The sequence below is a fragment of the Solea solea genome, chromosome 8 (genome assembly GCF_958295425.1).
Source record: "Solea solea chromosome 8, fSolSol10.1, whole genome shotgun sequence".
Taxonomy (NCBI): domain Eukaryota; kingdom Metazoa; phylum Chordata; class Actinopteri; order Pleuronectiformes; family Soleidae; genus Solea; species Solea solea.
The window spans coordinates 28,078,725-28,097,154 of record NC_081141.1 but is presented as its reverse complement, the minus strand read 5'-3'; the positions used below and the strand labels follow the sequence as shown (position 1 = coordinate 28,097,154).

At 43.1% G+C, this 18,430-nt stretch overlaps 1 protein-coding gene across 1 annotated transcript in view; it reads right to left on the bottom strand.

Moving 5' to 3' along the window:
* The window catches only part of LOC131463853 (tetratricopeptide repeat protein 28-like), a 236,221-nt gene that overhangs the window by 44,483 nt on the left and 173,308 nt on the right, over nucleotides 1–18,430 (bottom strand). Inside the window, 1 exon segment of the mRNA XM_058635908.1 lies at nucleotides 11,737–11,848. Coding sequence (XP_058491891.1) covers nucleotides 11,737–11,848 — 112 coding nt within the window.

Genomic DNA, 18,430 nt, shown 5'->3' with positions numbered 1-18,430 from the left:
GAGAAGCCCTGAAGGTCAAAGTTCTGGTCCTCCTTGTCTATGGAACAACCTGGGGTGATTATGGGAAAACCTGGTCTGGTGCTGAAGTTGTGTTGCGAAACAAGGCCAACGGTGATCCTTGCTTTTCATCTCAGAGGAGGCACCAGCCTCCACTGTGCTGACATTTACATAGATATTATTCCACGAAAATACAACAAAGATGAAATCTAAAAACATGTGGTGACAGAGAAAGGAGCTATTTTCACTCTGGCAGTGACACCTTCGCAATATTGAGCCCTCGGAATGAATGTAAAGTAAAAACCCTGCTATTGGAGGGGAGAGAAAAAAAATCAATACAACAAAACGCTTCCATCGACTCTTAAAACGACTGCTTTCTTTGAATCTTTCATAGATTATTTTTCAAAACGCACACGGCCGCTCCGCCTCCACCTATCCTCCGTTCATTTCACATGGCTGCCGTTGCCTGGAACCAATTACCTGCTGACATAAGGACTTCCAGCAATTTGCTCAAGTTTAAAGAGTCGACGAGGCTTTATATGGGCCCAGGGAGGCAATTACCCTCCGTCACAACTGTTGCTGTTTCATGTTCGCAGATCGTCTATCTGGGGCTGCTCAATTACATGTGCCGTCTGAAGCCTCGCTCCATCTCCCCGACTCAAACTTCCACTTTTCCGCGCCGAAACTCGGGAGGATCCCTCGTCCGTGTCTGTCCTCGAGACAGTGGGACCGGTGAGGGAGAGCAATCGTGTCTCCGCTTGAGACGAGCTGCTCTTGTGATCAGTGTCCCGCCAAAGTGAGACTGCAACGCGGCATTTTTCCTCCTCAGATGGAAGCCAAGATGGGCAGATAATGAGGAGCCGGCTTTGCCAGCTCACATGGATGCACTGAGTTTGGCTCGGGGACAGACACCGGGACCATGTCTCTCTCTCACACACACACACACACACACACACACTTCTGACTGCACTCTCTCCCTCCACTGCTCATTTTTTGGTTCCCTCGATGTATCGCAAAAATAACAGTCTGTCCGGGGGAGAAATAATTGCATACATAATACATAATTTCAGTCTAATTTGATTCCCTTTTTTTCTGCACTTATCTTTCCTGCCTGTTCTTGCTCTCTCTCTCTCTCTCTCTCTCTCTCTCCCTCTCTCCCCCTAACTCCTCTCAATCCCTCGACAAGAGTCAGATTTGATTGTGTAAACAGCGTCCAAGCACTTCTCTGCTCGTGTCCTGATTGCATTAATCCTAACACAGTCCTTTATAAACTGTTGATAAACTGCGGGCTCTTATCAGCAAACACATTTTTGCACTGAGAGCCTCCTAATGAAAGGTAGACCTGTTCAGCCTCAGAGAGAGAGAGAGAGAGAGAGAGAGAGGAGGGAGGTGAAAAAGGAGGGAGAGGGTGACGATGACATGTTAATCAGAGAAGCTCAGCTCCAACCACACTTGTCCATTTTTCTCTCTCCCCTGACACAGAAAATCAGTCCAAAACTACAATCTAATTATTGTGTTAGTCCGACTGAAACCAAACATTTTTAAATAAACAGGAACATAGTAGTCCAACTAAAACCAGACTTACAATTAAACGCGTTACTTCGACTAAAACCAGACTTTTAAGACACATGTACACAAGTTAGTCCGACTAATAAATACATGTTTGTATTACGAAAACCAGACTTTTAAGACGCGTTAACATGTTAGGCCGACTAATATTTACAAGTAAACATGTTCGTACTATGAAAACCAGACTTTTAAGACGCGTTAACATGTTAGCCCGACTAATATTTACAAGTAAACATGTTCGTACTATGAAAACCAGACTTTTAAGACACATAAACATGTTAGTCCGACGAATAAATACATGTTAACATGTTCATACTACGAAAACCAGACTTTTAAGATACAAATATGTTAGCCCAACTGATAAATACACGTAAACATGTTCGTACTACGAAAACCAGACTTCTAAGACACGTAAACATGTTAGTCCGACGAATAAATACACGTGAACATGTTCATACTACGAAAACCAGACTTTTAAGATACAAATATGTTAGCCCAACTAATAAATACACGTGAACATGTTCGTACTACGAAAACCAGACTTTTAAGACATGTAAACATGTTAGTCCGACGAATAAATACACGTGAACATGTTCATACTACGAAAACCAGACTTTTAAGACATGTAAACATGTTAGTCCGACGAATAAATACACGTGAACATGTTCATACTACGAAAACCAGACTTTTAAGATACAAATATGTTAGCCCAACTAATAAATACACGTGAACATGTTCGTACTACGAAAACCAGACTTTTAAGACACGTTAACATGTTAGCCCGACTAACATAGAATAAATATGACTAATAAATACATGTTTATTAGTCATATAATAAACTAATATTTATTAGTTTATTAATATACTAATAAATATTAGTATATTTATTAGTTACTAATACTACGAAAACCAGGCATTTTTTGTAGCGGACGTTGGTTTATACTTAAAACTTACGCAGTGCAGCTTTAACTGTGCATGGAAGCATCTTGGGTGTTTTTTTTTTGTGATTCTCCTCCATCCTCCTCCTCCTCCTCCTCTGCCAATAAAGTATGTTTATATTCTGCAGCACATTAGAGAAACGGCTGCTTTCATAGCACATGCTAGAGGTAATGTATTGTACTTAGCATAATTAGCCCCTCATGTCATGCAGCAGAGCAGCTCGTGGTTGTCGGGGCGAGTTTTGTGACTCTGAGCGCCTGGTGTGTGTTTTTATTTCTTGCCCTAAAAACAGAAACGTGCTGCCCAGCGCTTTCACCACTTCACTTCTGTGTGGTTGTGCCTCGCAGCCGCGTAAAAGAACACCGCCGTACTTCAAACAAGCGAGGCTACAACGTCACACAGTGGCACAGCTTATGGGACAGGCCCCCCCGGTTGTCATGGAGATGCAGAGTAAATGGTTGACTTATGGCCTTGAAGGAGCGATGAGCACTATTAATAACCGCCGGCATGTGCGCAACCTTCCTCCGTGTGGACAGAAGAGAAAGCAAACAGAGGCACAGGCGAGTGTATGAACGTCCCTCCATGTTTGTTCTCCTTCACTGGACGCTTACGTTCTTCACCGACTTAAAGCGCTAGTTCTTAACTTTTAAAAATAAATATGTTTGAACACGCATGCTCCAAGTCTTTTCCTCACTTTGTTGGTGATATTTATGTGGTGGTGGTGTTACAGCGCCACATACTGGCCTGGCATATGCACGACAGTGTTTAGAGTCATTTTAAGGGGGTTTTGTGTATATGAAGTCATTTATTGAAACATTAGTTGTGTTCATGGGAAAAAGTACTTCAATATCTGCTGCTTTGCTACATAATTGTCCTCTTAATTACATACATGGAGTAAAAACGACATTTTAAGTAGCGTCTGTTTCGAATCACTTTCACTGCTTTCTCTGTACATACTTTACATTCACATTTAGTTCTATTTATTGCTAAGCTGTATTTATAGCCACAGGACTTCATAAAGGTCACAGCTCTTAATGAGCACATGCCTTTGTCACATCTATATTTGATGTTAATGTATATACATATTTATTATATTTTATCTGCTGCTAATATTGTGTCTTAATATTTTCTTTCCTGAGGGTTGTTTTAATTCTGAATTTCCTCACAGGGATAAATAAAGTATTCTGATTCAGAGAGCTCTATTTCTGTGTGGCGAACGCCTTAAAGGTACAGTGCGTGACTTGTTGTTGTTAGCATTAGCATTGTAGCATTATGTTAGTTTTTTTGAGCAGCAGAACTTGCTTGTGTGTTGCCGTTCTTTGCGTTTTTCAGTCAAACTCCAGCCCAGTGTTGCTGTTTCTTGTGTCTGTCTTGACATAAAATAAATCACTTCCTGCGTGCAGATGCGGGAATGTCACCCGGCGACACGAGATCTAATAAAACCAAGACTTACAATCAGCAACTGCACACACTGGTGCCTTTAATAATGCTGCGGTCACAGTGAACGTGAATGTTTCAGGGTTTTCCACAGTTCCACAAGTTTGAAAACAAAATTCAAGGCCCTTGAAAGTTTTTAAAAATCGCCCTGAACAGAAATGGGTCATTAAAAGTGCTTGAATTTTTGTGCAAAAAACAAGTGAAGTTGTCTCCCGTGTTTGTTTGTAAAGCTAAGCAAAGAAAGCAAATGACGACGTCATGCCTGGGAAATGAAAATTCCAAGATCTTTGTCTAGCCAAAGACAAATTTACAAAGACTTTAAAACTTTGACCAAGATCCCAAAAAGGACAATAAAAGTGGACGTCATCATGGACGAAGACAAGCTCTTACAAGTTGTCCTCCCATCTTTAAGCCATGTCTGCACATTCTAGTCCTTGAATTTGAGGGAATTGGTCCTGGAAAGTGCTGACGTCCCTTCATTGTATGAAGCACAGTTTTAGCCAAAGTTGGAGTTTTTCAACTCGAGTGAATGATGTAAACTTGTGACATGAAAAAATCCGCGCCACGTAACACTGTGACCTCATACTACGTCACCTGCCAGGTTTAAAGCTTGTCAAAGGAACCGGGTTGGACAGTGAGGTGGTTACCAGATGAAGAGACATGCATTGCATTTATACTGAGACACACGTGAAACCAGTGTGTCCAGACGCTGGTTTTCTCTTTTCTTTCCAGTCTGCAGCTTCCTCTTGTTGAGCTGAACTTCAGAGACTGAAATGAACCGCTGTGATATCAATCACTTCAAAAAAGATAACACACATCTGAAGTCACTCGGGGGCCCCTAACTGCACACACACACACACACACACACACACACACACACACACACACACACACAAACAGCTGTCTAATTAAAAGGAAGTGCAGAGAGAAGGTGAGGAGGACGGTGCACTCGCGTTTCCCTGTAACGAGCAGGGCCGAGGCTGCCGGCAGGAAACACAGCTCACACTGGAGGGAGGGAGGGAGGGAGTGAAGGGTGAGCGGGGGGGGGGGGGGGGGGGGGGGGGAGAGGGTGTGGGGGTGCAGATAAAAGCCAACGCGAGAGATTGTGTTTGAAGGATGAGAGAGGAGAAACAGTGGAGACGTCCCCAGGACGAGAGCGAGTCCTCAGATCTGACTTCACCTGCGGGGAAGCGTTCTGATGAAGAAGAAGAGGAAGAAGAGACAAGGGGAAACAGCTCAACTGTGATAAACTCAGAGGACGGTGAAGGTGCGTGTTCACGTGTGTGTGAAAAAACACGCGTCTGTGTGTGTGTGTGTGTGTGTGTAAATGAGATGGAAAAGGATGGGAGTGCAGAGACAAGACAGGCTGGTGATGTCAGTGTGGACGCCAGGGGGGCGGGGACGAGGATGCGTGTAATAAAATATTCAGGTGTGTGTGTGTGTACTCTATTCCCTCAGTCTCTCTCTCACACAAACACACTTGTTTTTATATCTTAGTGAGGACACATCATGATTGACCTCTCACCATTATCACCAACGTTAACATACAGAGTGAGTAAAGTCACAGGAGGCAGATTTATCGCTGTATATACAGTAGAACAGTATTTCAGTAAGTACCACCAGAGGAAGCTCGCGTACCACTGGTGGCACACGTACCACAGTTTGAGAACCTGATTTTTCTGTCGTCCTGCCTGCTAAATAGAGTCCATACATTACGTCTCCACTGTCTGAAAAAAGCACAGAAGCTACACCTGGAAACCAACTTCCTTCATGAATAATCTGAGCTAATCTGATGGATTATCAATTCTGAGAAACCACTGGAGACACTTGTGTGTGTGTGTGTGTGTGTGTGTTGTAGCTTGATAATTCCTTCAGTTTTCACAGGGCACGTTCACAGAGGAGTGATTGTCACCAAAGGTCAAAGCTGCGGGTCAGGGAACTCGTGACATCTGTCTGTCTGACAGACATGTAAGCATGTGTGTGTGTGTGTGTGTGTGTGGACACATGAAACAGGCCTGAAGAGCAGAAAACACACAGAAGAGCCTCAGTGCTCACACACACACACATACTGTGTGTTTTTAGGGGGAAAAATAACTATTTTTGTGTGCGATGTGAGGAGACTGTGAAATGAGCTGGTGCCGGAGGAGACGACACAGACTCAGAAGTCACTCATATGAGTTTACACAGAGAGGCACAAAGTACAATAATATATCTGTTTTTTCTGCAACGCTTATTGCTATAAGATAATACGATCATTTATCAGTCCAGCGTCACGGGAAATGCTTGTGTGACAACATAGTAATAAACTAAAGATAATAAAAAAGCCAAAGTTGGACTTTTTTAACTCACCGGGCGAATAATCCGCATCGTGTAACACTGTGACCTCACCATACGTCACCTGATGGACAAGCGAGATGCTTCTTGCATTTATACTGAGATATGAGTAAAACTTGTGTGTACTTTTAACTTAAAACAGTAGTTCTTAAACTTTTTATACCAACAACCACTGGGGAAAATATTGATGTCTCTGATTAACATCGTTAAATGGCAGATTTATACCAGTACCACCAGAGAAAGCTTGCGTACCACTGACGGTACACGTGCCACAGTTTGAGAACGTGTTTTTTCCAGAGGAAATGTTAGTGTGACAACATCACAATAAAACAGTAAATATACATTATTAACTTGATAGAAATAGGAAAATATTGTATCTTAAAATAATAACAATCGCTGTATATGCAGACGATGTGACCAAAAACATTAAAGGATACAAATTTTGGAAAATCAGTTGATATCGATAATATATAAAGTATATAATATAAAGACTGATATTTTTGCTCTTCAGTGAGAGTTAAAGACACTAAAATTAAGTGACAAAAAATGATAAACACATCTAACATTATTATGTAATGTTAAACATTACTTTACTAAATATTGGACCAGTGATATATTAACATTAAACAAAATTATACAGAAAATACAGTATATTGTTATTGAATAATTGAGCATATATATATATATATATATATATACATATGTGTGTGTGTGTGTGTATTTATGCACTGACAGCAGGACACCTATGTTCTAGAATGATCTTGTGTGTTTATTTGAGGAATATCCATCGCTCAGGCCGCCGAGTGGGAAGAAACACAAGAGGCGCGGAGGAAAATTGGATCCGACATTCTCGATTGGCAGTGGTGGAAAAACTTGAGTGTAGCCTTCAAGTGGCTTCTCTTTCTCTGACAAAACAGACGTGGCTGAAACAGCGAGTGGAGGCGAGGGGAGGGGAGGGCCCGCACGCCGGTAACTGAACGCCTCGGCTGAACCTCTCCAGCCTCCGCCTCCTCGTGTTTGTCCCCTGTGACAGGATGTCAGCATTGTTCAAATGGGAAAACGGGCAGAGCAGCCGCTGCTGCTGCTGCCTGCTGATATAAACATATGAGCGTAAAGTCTGGTTGAGCAGGAAATTGAAGAAGTGGCACACACACACACGGGGGGCGCCGCCGTGGATGAATCTTAATGTACTCTAAATCAGAGCAGAAGCCTTGAAGGGGCCGCCGCTGCTGCTGCTGCTGCTTATTTCTGTGCCGAAGTCAAATCTCCACGGCACCGCTGAATCAATCCCAGAGAGACCTTGTGGTGACAGAAGGGGGGAAATCACAGTGGTGTCTGAAAGTCATTCCGTCCGGGAGGTAAACACCGAGCTCTGACGCTTCCCTCTGCACAAGCTTCAATCTGAGGTCAGAGCGGAGGGGGAGTTTCTGTCTGTAGCTACGGAAAAATCCAGAGTTACAGACATTCAAGGTCTACTTTCAGATACCAACACACAATAGGAACTCTATCTAGAACGTCTGTAACTCTGGATTTTGCCATTAACATTGGAGAGAACTGGGACTGACATCACCTCTGTGATGACTCTGTTCCAGAGATTAGAAAAAAACGCAGATCGCGAATTTATCGCAAACGGTGAAGCAAGAAATTGAATTTAAATACCATCTTGGAATTGGAATTATGGTAAATAAGAGTTCCCAAAGTGCACAATGAGTTCCTAAGCGAGTGGAGATAACCTTTGACATTTCAAGTTTCCATCACTTTTCTATAATAAATAAATGTCTCTGTCGTTGTTGCTTCGTCCTACTTCTGCTCTTGCAGGTTAATTAACAATTCAAAACACACCCAAGAAGCAGACCAGTGTGAACTGTGTGTCGGCCCATTTTTCATTTCTCTACAACAACAAACGCCCTTGTAGTTTCCGGAGATTCTGACTTCCGACCACGACTGGAACGCACCATTAGAGACGGTCCATGCCGGTCAGCATCCTATTTCATGTTTTTCAATTCTTGCCATTTACCCCTGCGCTCGGTCATATCCTCTTCGTCGCTTCCTCCAACAACGCTTTTCTCTGCGTTGAAAACAAACGCTACCATTGCTCTGATTTTGAAGCAATTCATGTTTCTCGCGACACCTGATTCTGACGTACTCCGGGGTCGGTTGAAAGGCTGGTTTTCCTACTAACAGACAGTAGGGGGCAGTGGAGACTGCCTCGAATCCACCAGGTACACGCTGTCTTCGATCTACAAAAGAGCCAGGATTTCTATTTCTATTTGTTTTTGCAAATAAAAGCACATCAGAGACTCTACCGGATAGATCCATGGACGTGTGTATAAAGACAAAACCTTAAAACTCTACTTTAAGAGCTTTGAACTGTGATGAAGGACGACAAGAACCGTGATGAAGGACTTTGAACCGTGAATTTCCAACCGGATATTATTAGACGAAGAAGAACTCTTCGTACATGCACATAAAAATTAAAATAGATGCACATGAACCTCTAACACAGCATCCCTTCAAAATTCCATCCGTCTAATGATAATGAGCCGCTGTCATGGCCTCTGCTGCTCCGTCTGAGGACAAAGTGCCATATATAGCGTAGCTAGCAGGCTCCCACTTGCATTAGAGAGAGGATTCAGGGGTAAAACGAGGGGGCGTCGACTCAAGGACGCGAGGATTCGAGGGGTCATTCAAGGGCATTTCTGTCTCTGTCTGCCCACACAGCTGGAGAAAATGAGGACGGAGGAGAGGAGAGAGGAGAGGAGGAGAGGAGGAGGTTAAGGTCTGAGAACGAGGATCAATATGAGCTGGCCACACTTTCTGTCTGACACAATGAATGAAATGAAGAGTGACGAGCCAAAGTCCAGACTCGCAGCGTTTCTATTCTGTCTATCAGTCTTTACTGCACGGGTTAGACCACGTCACAGTGAACGACTGATCGACTGTGAAGTGCAATTCTAGGTAAAAGCAGCCGTGTTTCTAGTCAAAGATACCACCATGGAATCCGTCACTCTTCATTTTCTTTCATGAGTCACAGAGAAACTAACATTTCCGTGGATTCACCAACATGTGACTGATCACATGTTCTGTGTGAAACTTTAAAGCCATTTAAGAAAGCGTGCTTGTTAGCTTCTCCAACGAGGAAACCAAATGTCACCGCCGCCTCCGAGAGGGGGAACACTGTAAGTTTGTAAAGTATGAAAATGCTCCGCACCGCTGTCTCCGTTCAAAAGGTCGCGCTGACAAATGAAAGCACCCTGCGCTGTAATGCATCTCACACCAGGTGCAGCGAGAAAACTTCCCCCCAAAAACCTCTAAAACCTCTAACGTGAACAACGTTTAAAAACCTTCCCTCACCACTGACTCTGGACGGTGAATAAAGCGACGCTGACGCGCAGCTGAGAGAGTGAAAGGACCTGGTTACACCTCTCACACATTTTAAATCCCTCCTTCCCTCTGTGCTTTTATTCCCTAAATGTAATTACAGGCCTGCTGAGTGTGTGCGCTGTGGCCTGAGCAGCCAGAAGCAGGAGGTCACCTCGGTGCCTCAGCGGTGGCCCTGCAGACGGGGAGGCTCCTGCACGACGCTCCAGAGGAACTCACAACTGGTGAGGCCGATAAAGAGGATTCTTCTGGCTGGGCTGCATTATCACGTCCATAAACACCTGACGCACATACAAGCACATGCTCAGAAACACATGTGTGCACACACACACACATGCACGCTGCCTCACACTGCTACAGAGATTTAAGACTGCGAGGATGGTGGAGCTGGAAACCAAATCCCAGGAACGTTCGAGTTGCACACATCGACCTCCTGGGGCATCTGTGTGTGTGTGAATACAAGAAAATCACATCCAGAATACTTATTAGTTTCCTTATGTCCACAAAATGTTCCAGAACGATACAGAAGACGCCTCAGATTAGCAGGATGTTTGCTCAAAAATCACGTGCAGTAACTGATACATCCCGAAAATGTGGGATTACGATATCCGTGGCTATATTAAAGGGTAATGTTTACGCGTTATAAGAATATATAGAAGTACTATTCACGTACACATTTATAAACATAGGGCCCACACACACATTGGACTGTGTGTTTGTGGACGTCGTCAGTTACTGGAGTCATTGAATGCATCTCGTTGCTGCTCTTCTAAACTCTGTTTCTGGAAATGAACCGTTTTTTTGTACCTGCTGCAAAATAAAAACAATAATCTTCGGCCTTCACAAATTCTGTACTCGCGCTACGATACTTTTACAGCTTCATCTCACCGTTCGACAGGAAACCTAAGTTTGAATCACTGAAAACGACAGATTTTCACCAAACCCCAGAGAAAACATCAGCGATGTTAGGTTTAGTACAGTAGATCGTTGTCGACTCACATCAGAAAGTTCTGAAAACGTTATTTGGAGAATTTACCGAAACAGCTCAATCGTCATCCAACACAATTCTCCTTTAGTCCCAAATTTCCCAGGATGCCACAGTGTGACGGGTGTGATATTGAACACAGACAGAGATACAAAGTGATGGCACATGAGAGATTCACGGATGTGACGAGCTGCAGCGTTATTATCGGGTGTCGATTATTAAGGCGTCTTTTCCCGGGAGACGCGACGCCACCTGCCTGCGATGCCTCCAGCTGTGAGCGTGCGCCGCATGATTCTGATTGACAGGGAGGGTAAATAGTTGCTAGCGGGGGCCCTGATTGTATCTCCTCGCCTGTGGCAGAGCACAAGCCAGAGTGGGAAAAGGCGATTGGCTTCCCTTACAGCCCTTCAGCCACAAATTAAGTCGACATCTTGGCTGAGTCACCTGAGATGTGCTGAGATTTGCTTAGAGCTGATCTCTGCTGCTGCAACACACTCACAAACACACACACACACACACACACAAACCTCTCTGCTCCTTAAGTCTGAGGGGAAGGGAGCAACACATCCTCATGGACAATGATGCATGAGGAGGAGCTGGAAAGAGAAGGGGGGAAAATGTTTACCAAAACACTCTGCAGGGACTGTGTTCCAATTTGAAATGCAGATGATTTTGTCTGGAATCGCATGTTGTTGTTGTTTTTTGAGGTCGTGCAAATGTAAGACAGAGGGATTTTCCAGCGGAGGAGGAGGAGGAGGAGGAGGGAAAGCTGCCACACTGAGGACAAGATGAAGGGGCTCCAGGTGTGGGGAGCAGACACGACACATGAGCACCAAATGTGCAGAAAGGAAAAGAAAACACTGCGCTGTGGCTTCAAAGTGTCTGTGTTTAAATTGGCCTCTTCATTCTGGGGTGACAGAGCAATCACAGGCCACTTCTGCGCTGCCGTGAAGTGACAAGATGTGGCCTTCGCAGCCAAAACACGGACTGCGGACTTCTGCCTAACAACGGTGAGGAAAACATCAAATAAAAGGGTAAAGAGAAGAGCGGTGGATTCACAGGCTGAGCTGAGCCAACACAAACAAATCCATTACATGACTCATCGTCCATCTGCAGGAACAACTGGATCAGGACTAACGTGAGGTGGACTGGAACCAGACCTGAGCGACAACCTGCTGCACACACGGCACACAGGTTTCCGTCAGCCTGCATCAATCACACAAAAGTGTCTTTTATTTTTAGCGCTTAAATTAGGCCGGAAAAATGTTGGATTATAGATAAAAGGTCAAATGTGAACGAGTGAATAAGAAAAGACAAAGAAAACAACAATCCTCGACTTATATAATTTTTATTTAGTTGCTTAACCTGCTTATTCAGTCTGACTGTATCTATATCTCATCATATATAATAAGCCCTTATTATTATGTCTTATAATATATTATATTACATAATATATTATAATATATATATATTATAATATAATATATTACAATATATATATTATAATATATTATATTTATATCTATTTCCTATATCATGTCATAAGATATTATATCATACATTAAATACTGTATCATATATCATGAGATCTCATAACACAATGTTACGTCATCATATCTTGTCGTGTCGTGTCACATCATATGTTATTTTGTATTGTACACGCCTTTAAATGTTTACTTCATACAGGTGTAAATATCTCCCGACACTGAGCAGGGACAGATCTAGACGTCACATGACTCAGTTTGCTTTCACGGCCATGTTGGCAGGAGAAGCTTCTTAAAAATAAAAAATGATTTTCGAGCTTTGACTGCAAACTTTAAATCCACGGAGATCGAGCAACACATCGTAGAACCGGAACCGGAACCTTGACGTTATCGGATTCCTTAATAAAAGCGCGTAAAATAAACGAGATATGAGGTTAATCGCAATTGGAGTCTGTTCACTGTTGTCGTCGCCCTGCGCTGTAGTCCGCTTCCTGCGTTAGGTTCACCTGAAGCGGACCGAGACCTGTGTTTTAGGCGGACCAGAGTTTGCTTCTCCACAAACGAACCGGACTTTGAAGAGCTAAAGAAGTAGAGTTGGATTAAGAAGGAGCTGGTGTGGATGCACCGTAAATGTACTGTACTGTACTGTACTGTACTGTACTGTACTGTACCATGATGACCCAGGTCTCACCTGTCAGTTAAGCTCTGACAGTGCTTTTATATTTGGTTTCTTTTCCTGCAGCGCAGGTTTAATGACCCACTGACCCAGACATAAAACCCTGTTGGTGCAGTCTCTTCTATTCAGTGTCAACATCATCCTCTCCCTGTGTGTGTGTGTGTGTGTGTGTGTGTGTGTGTGGAGTAGACGCTCAATACAATACTGCATCGGTCTGCAATAAACAAGCCGAGCACACGCAGGAGACGAGTCCACACTCAGCTCATCATCTCGGGGAGTTGAGTTTGGAGATTCCAGTAAAGTGATCCCTGTGTTCAGAGCTGCGGGGTGAACATGTGCAAACACACCGGCGTCTCACTCGTACCCGGGACAACGCCGAACAGCTCCCCTTTGTCTTCCCAGCGCTGATGAAATTCTGCCCACCGCGAACTTCAATCACAACTGGAAAATGAGTCGGAGACGTGGCGCGGCCCCGGCGGCGTCATTAAGCCTGTCACTCAGTTCCCCGGAGTGCGAGGGAAAAGGGAAACTGCCGCCGGCTTCCTGCACCGAGCCCCGTCGCCCCGAACTAGACCCCGAGGTACGGAGAGGCTCCTCCTGTCCCCAAATTCTGTGTCTGACACCGACATCATGAAGCGACTTCTTTGCTTTGTGATTATGGGATTCTGCTTTGAATTTATAGGAGACAGAGCTGTGTCATATCAGCGTCACTGTCCCTTTAACTAGATCTTGTGTTTTGACAGAAGAATAAAAATCTTTTAAATGTATATTATCGTGACATATTTCATGTCATAAATGATCACATTATATCATACATTGTATCGTGTCATGTCGGGTCTTATTGTCTCATATCTCATCATGTATAATATACACATACATCATATTATGACAAAATACTGTGTTACAATCTTATTGTTTCACGTGTCGTGTAGAATATCTTGTCGTGTCATATCGTTATGAGCCGTATGATATATATCATGTGTTATATAACATGTCATATCCTCATCATAAAACAGCTCAATAACATGGAATGTACATTTATATCTACTTCCTATATCATATCATGTCCTAACATCATTTCAAATTCAATGTAAAGAAAATGTATATTTGTCTATTTTCCTATATCATATCATCACATAATTCATATTATACATGAAATATAAAACATCATATCATAAATTATCATTTTATATTACATGTTACATGTCTTACGGTGTAATATCTTACGATATATATCATATAAATCATATCTTATGATATATATCATATATCATAAGATATGTTATGACAAATATTGTTACAATATCATAAATCATGGCATATATTATATACTGTATGTTGTATATCGTGTCGTATTATATACCATGGGGTATCATATAATGACATACTATATAATATCCTATATCTTATGTCACATAATGTGTTGTATGGTACCATATATCATGGCTGGAAGTGGAAAAAGAAAATGTTTTTGTTTATTATTTTGCAGAGTAACAACGTTTACAGGAACAGAAGTTACAGGGAAAGCTATGAGATGCATTCAAGGAACCCACGCACTCCAACGACCAATGCTGCTGCCACCTTGTGGTCAAAGACACGTCTAATAATTAGGTCGTCACACTGGAAAACTATACAATTACAAGTATGTAACCAGCAAATGCTGCTGTCTATAATCTACCACTGTCACAAATGTCTCTGTTTTTTTTGCTCACGCCTTCATATCAAACATAAAGTAGATCATGTGAGACGTGAAATCCCATCATACATGTTCCCGCATGTGGTGAACACTCACTCACACAGTCACTCACACACACATGATAATCCGCGGCGTGCCGTCAGCGGCTGCTGCGTGATTGGCCTCTGTGGAGTCGGCTGCGTCTCTCATCATTAACTCTTCAGAGGATCACACTTCTCTAATCACGCTAAGCTCCTCTGAATGGCGATGAAGTCAAAAACGTGATCATGCACATATTCACAACGGCCCAGACTCATTATACACACATATGCAGCAGTGTGTTGTCCAGAGGAGGGAAAAAAAACCTGATGTACAAACCAATTAGAGCCATTTTCCCAGGAACATTATGACAAGAAATCACTTCTATAGTCATACGGTGTCATTTGAACGCGTAATATGTCAGTTTTTATACGTTTCAGACTCATTTTCTCACTCCTCTGGAGTAAAAAAATCCAATTTTTTTTCACAAAGTTACTGAGTCACCTTCAATAAAAACCCCCATCAGGGTCGTGGTTCAGTTCCAAGTCTGCGTTGAATCCCCCGGTGCTTTGCGTGTAATTATCAGCTGTCCAGCTGTCACACTTTCAAAGGGAATTGATTCAATTGCAAACTCACAAGTGACACACACACACACACACACGCACACGCACATGCAACAACAAACTTTTGTGGCGTGTAACCACTGAACCATAACTCTCAGAATATGAATTTCCCCCTCCTCTGGATTCTACGAGCGCAGGCAAATACAAACAATATGATCAATTCAATAGAGAATCCACATGTGGGGGTGTAACGCCGTGTTCTGCCTGCCTTCCTGCCAAGAACTGCACGCCCATGGCAGGAAAACACAGAGCACACACACACACACACACACACACTGCAGGGGATTCACGTGCACAGAACTGAATGATTCAATTATTTATTTAAAACAGTAACACAGGCTTCAGTCCTCAGCTCCAAATCTTTACTCTGAACGCAGTTCAATCGAAATGTATCATCAAATATCCACAATCAAACACGAAAGTGTAATTATTGTGATTATTGTGATTATTGATGACGGACGTAAGATTTAGTTGAATTATAAAGACGTTTTTAGCTTCTGACTCAAAGACGAGCGGCCATCTGCCTAGACAGGTTGTGGTGAAACAGAGGAGAGGTTGGGTGACAGAAAGGACAAGAGGGAGGGGAGGTAGAGACAGAAGACAGAGACCAGGAGCAGATATGAAAGAGCCAATCAGCAGGCAGCCTCCTAAGCCCCGCCCATGGTGAGAATCGCAAAGAATAGTGTATTTTCAAACAATAAAATACAATATTTTTGAATAATTACATCGATATTTAAGTGTTCTTTGCTTCTTAAAAACATTGACACAAATCTATATTCCAGACACCAAGGTGTCATCTTTATCTTCTTCTCATACGTCTTCATGTATCTGTTGCTATTGATCCTTTTTCTATTGCCTGTAGCTGTTGTTGTTGTTGTTGTAGTCGAGCTGACACTGACAGAACATCGATGTTTTGTTTTCTGGTTTATTTAAACAACAAAAAGATTCTTGTGTATTTTATTTATTTATTTTTTTTGTTTGTTTAAATAATAATAAAGTTGGAATTTACATCCCAACTCAGAAAACTCAAAAGAGTGGATGAAGCAAAGATGTCCAAACGTTACCTCACGGAAAGAAAAGGCCAGCGGCTTCAATTTACACCTGCTGACAGCAACAATATCTACGATATTTTTCAAAAACAAAAATACCACGCGTGGACTTTACCTCCGGGTCGCCTCCTGAATATTTTACTACCTGGATTCTTCTCGGTCCCTTTCTATAAGACGGCAAGTTCAAGAGCCGGTTGATGTGTAGTCGAGGTAAGGCCTGTCTCACTGTTATTTAGAGACTCTGTGTGTGTGTGTGTGTGTGCTGCAAGGTCAATTATAAACAGAACCCGTAGGCCTCCTTCCCCTCGCTAAGATGGAGCACTTTCATTTCACTCACTTGGGGCCTCGTATATTTTTCTCTCCATTTTATTGCTTTCTCTGAGAGCTTTCCACAAAGACACATTCCACCTCCTCGTACAGACACAGGGCTCCTGTCCAACAAAAAAACAACAAAAAGCTCCGGATACTGTGCCACTGGGACGGGAACGCTGACGCGGCTGTAACCCGGGACAAAAGCTGAAGACGAGGGACGGAGACGAAGGAGCTGTGAGCGGACCTGCGCGTGAAGGAGCTGCACTTTAATCCCCGACTTTGGCGTAAAGTCAGGGAGTCTCGCAGAAGACTGGTGGTGTTTTTCACCACAGCTATGTGTAGAACGCAAACATCAAACACTCGCTGACCTCTCCCTCTCTCCCTCTCTCCCTCTCTCCCCCTCTCCCTCAGAGACCCCTTGTTCTCTGGTAAATAGAGAAACCATTCACACACGTCTGAACTTCACCTTATCTCCGAGGACAAGCCCCGTCCTCTGTTAAACAGATGGACGATGAGTGGCGAGGACTGATCTGGATCCTACCTGAGACTTTACTCGTGTAAAGGTCAGAGGACGGGCAGAGTGCAGACGCAGGAGGAGGAGGAGGAGGAGGGGGAGGAGGGGGAGGAGGAAGGGTTGTAAGTGGTGTGAACATCTGCAAATGTCTCACGTATCATCTCAAGAATGTATCACTGTACAACTTTACATGGTAAATGGTCTGTATTATAAATAACATATAGAGCTTTAATAGTCTTAATGAGCCATTCACAAAGATGCCTCGCTCCACCGCTGATCCACCGCATGCGCTGTAAAATCAGTACAAACTGTTGTTGTTGCACCTGTTTTACCCAACCCTTTTTAGTTTATACATAAACTGTATCTATATACTTTATATACTGTATATACTCCCCTGCTTCATTTGACTCAGTTTCAGTTTAATAAAGACTTGTGTTTGATTCAATTAAGAATTCTGGTCTATAGAAGGGAGAACACAACATTTCTTTGTGCTAAACTCAATTAAACACGATTATTTTGGAGCAGACCTTCATGACGCTGTGCTGTAATGTGAATAAAGACATTTCTCAAACAACGCCGTGATTCAGAAAAACCTTTTTAAGTAGAAAACAGAAATGATTGCATTGAGAAGCTCCTGTTTTTCTTCTGCTTCATCCTACTGTAATAACAGTTGTATGGAAGTAAAAATCAGCTTAAAGATAAAGTCAAAATGGACTCAAATGGTAACATAGTACTTTGAAACCTTCTCTGTGGATGTCAGGTGGTTTTATCTGCATCATGAGCTTTCGTCAGAGGCTGATAGACAATCGAAAAACCCCCCTTTCCCACCATTGCACTAATCAGATCCAATAATTGCTCCGACGAGTGGGGAAAAGGAGGAGGACACTGTGTCTGCACTGAACCTCTGACCTCAGCTCCTGATCACCACTTAGCATGCAGCGAGTCTGAAAACAAACAAACATCAACGGAATCCCAAATTAAATGTCTGCTGCACACAGAGTGTCTTATAAATGCTCGCAGCTCTCGTCCTGTCACATGATTCATAATGTGTGTGTGTGTGTGTGTGTGTGAATCCCCCGTCGTCCACTGATGTAGGTTTCTGTGTTACTGTAGCTAAGGAGTCGTTTCACACTAGAAGTAGGTCTCACTGTAGCTAAATCAACCGGCTCCGCCCCCCAAACCTCAGCCCTCGTCAGTGGAGACAGTGCATTACACACACACACACACACATGTTCGATAAACACACACACACACACACACACACTCTGTGCCCTTTTCTCTGCATGCCTTCATAATAACCACCTTCAGTGGCCCTCGCTCCCTCGCTCCCTCTCTCCTCGTCTCCTTCATTAAAATGGACTTCCTAAAGCCTCCATTCGTCTTGCTGACAGCTCCACTATCGATTGGGCTGGAGAA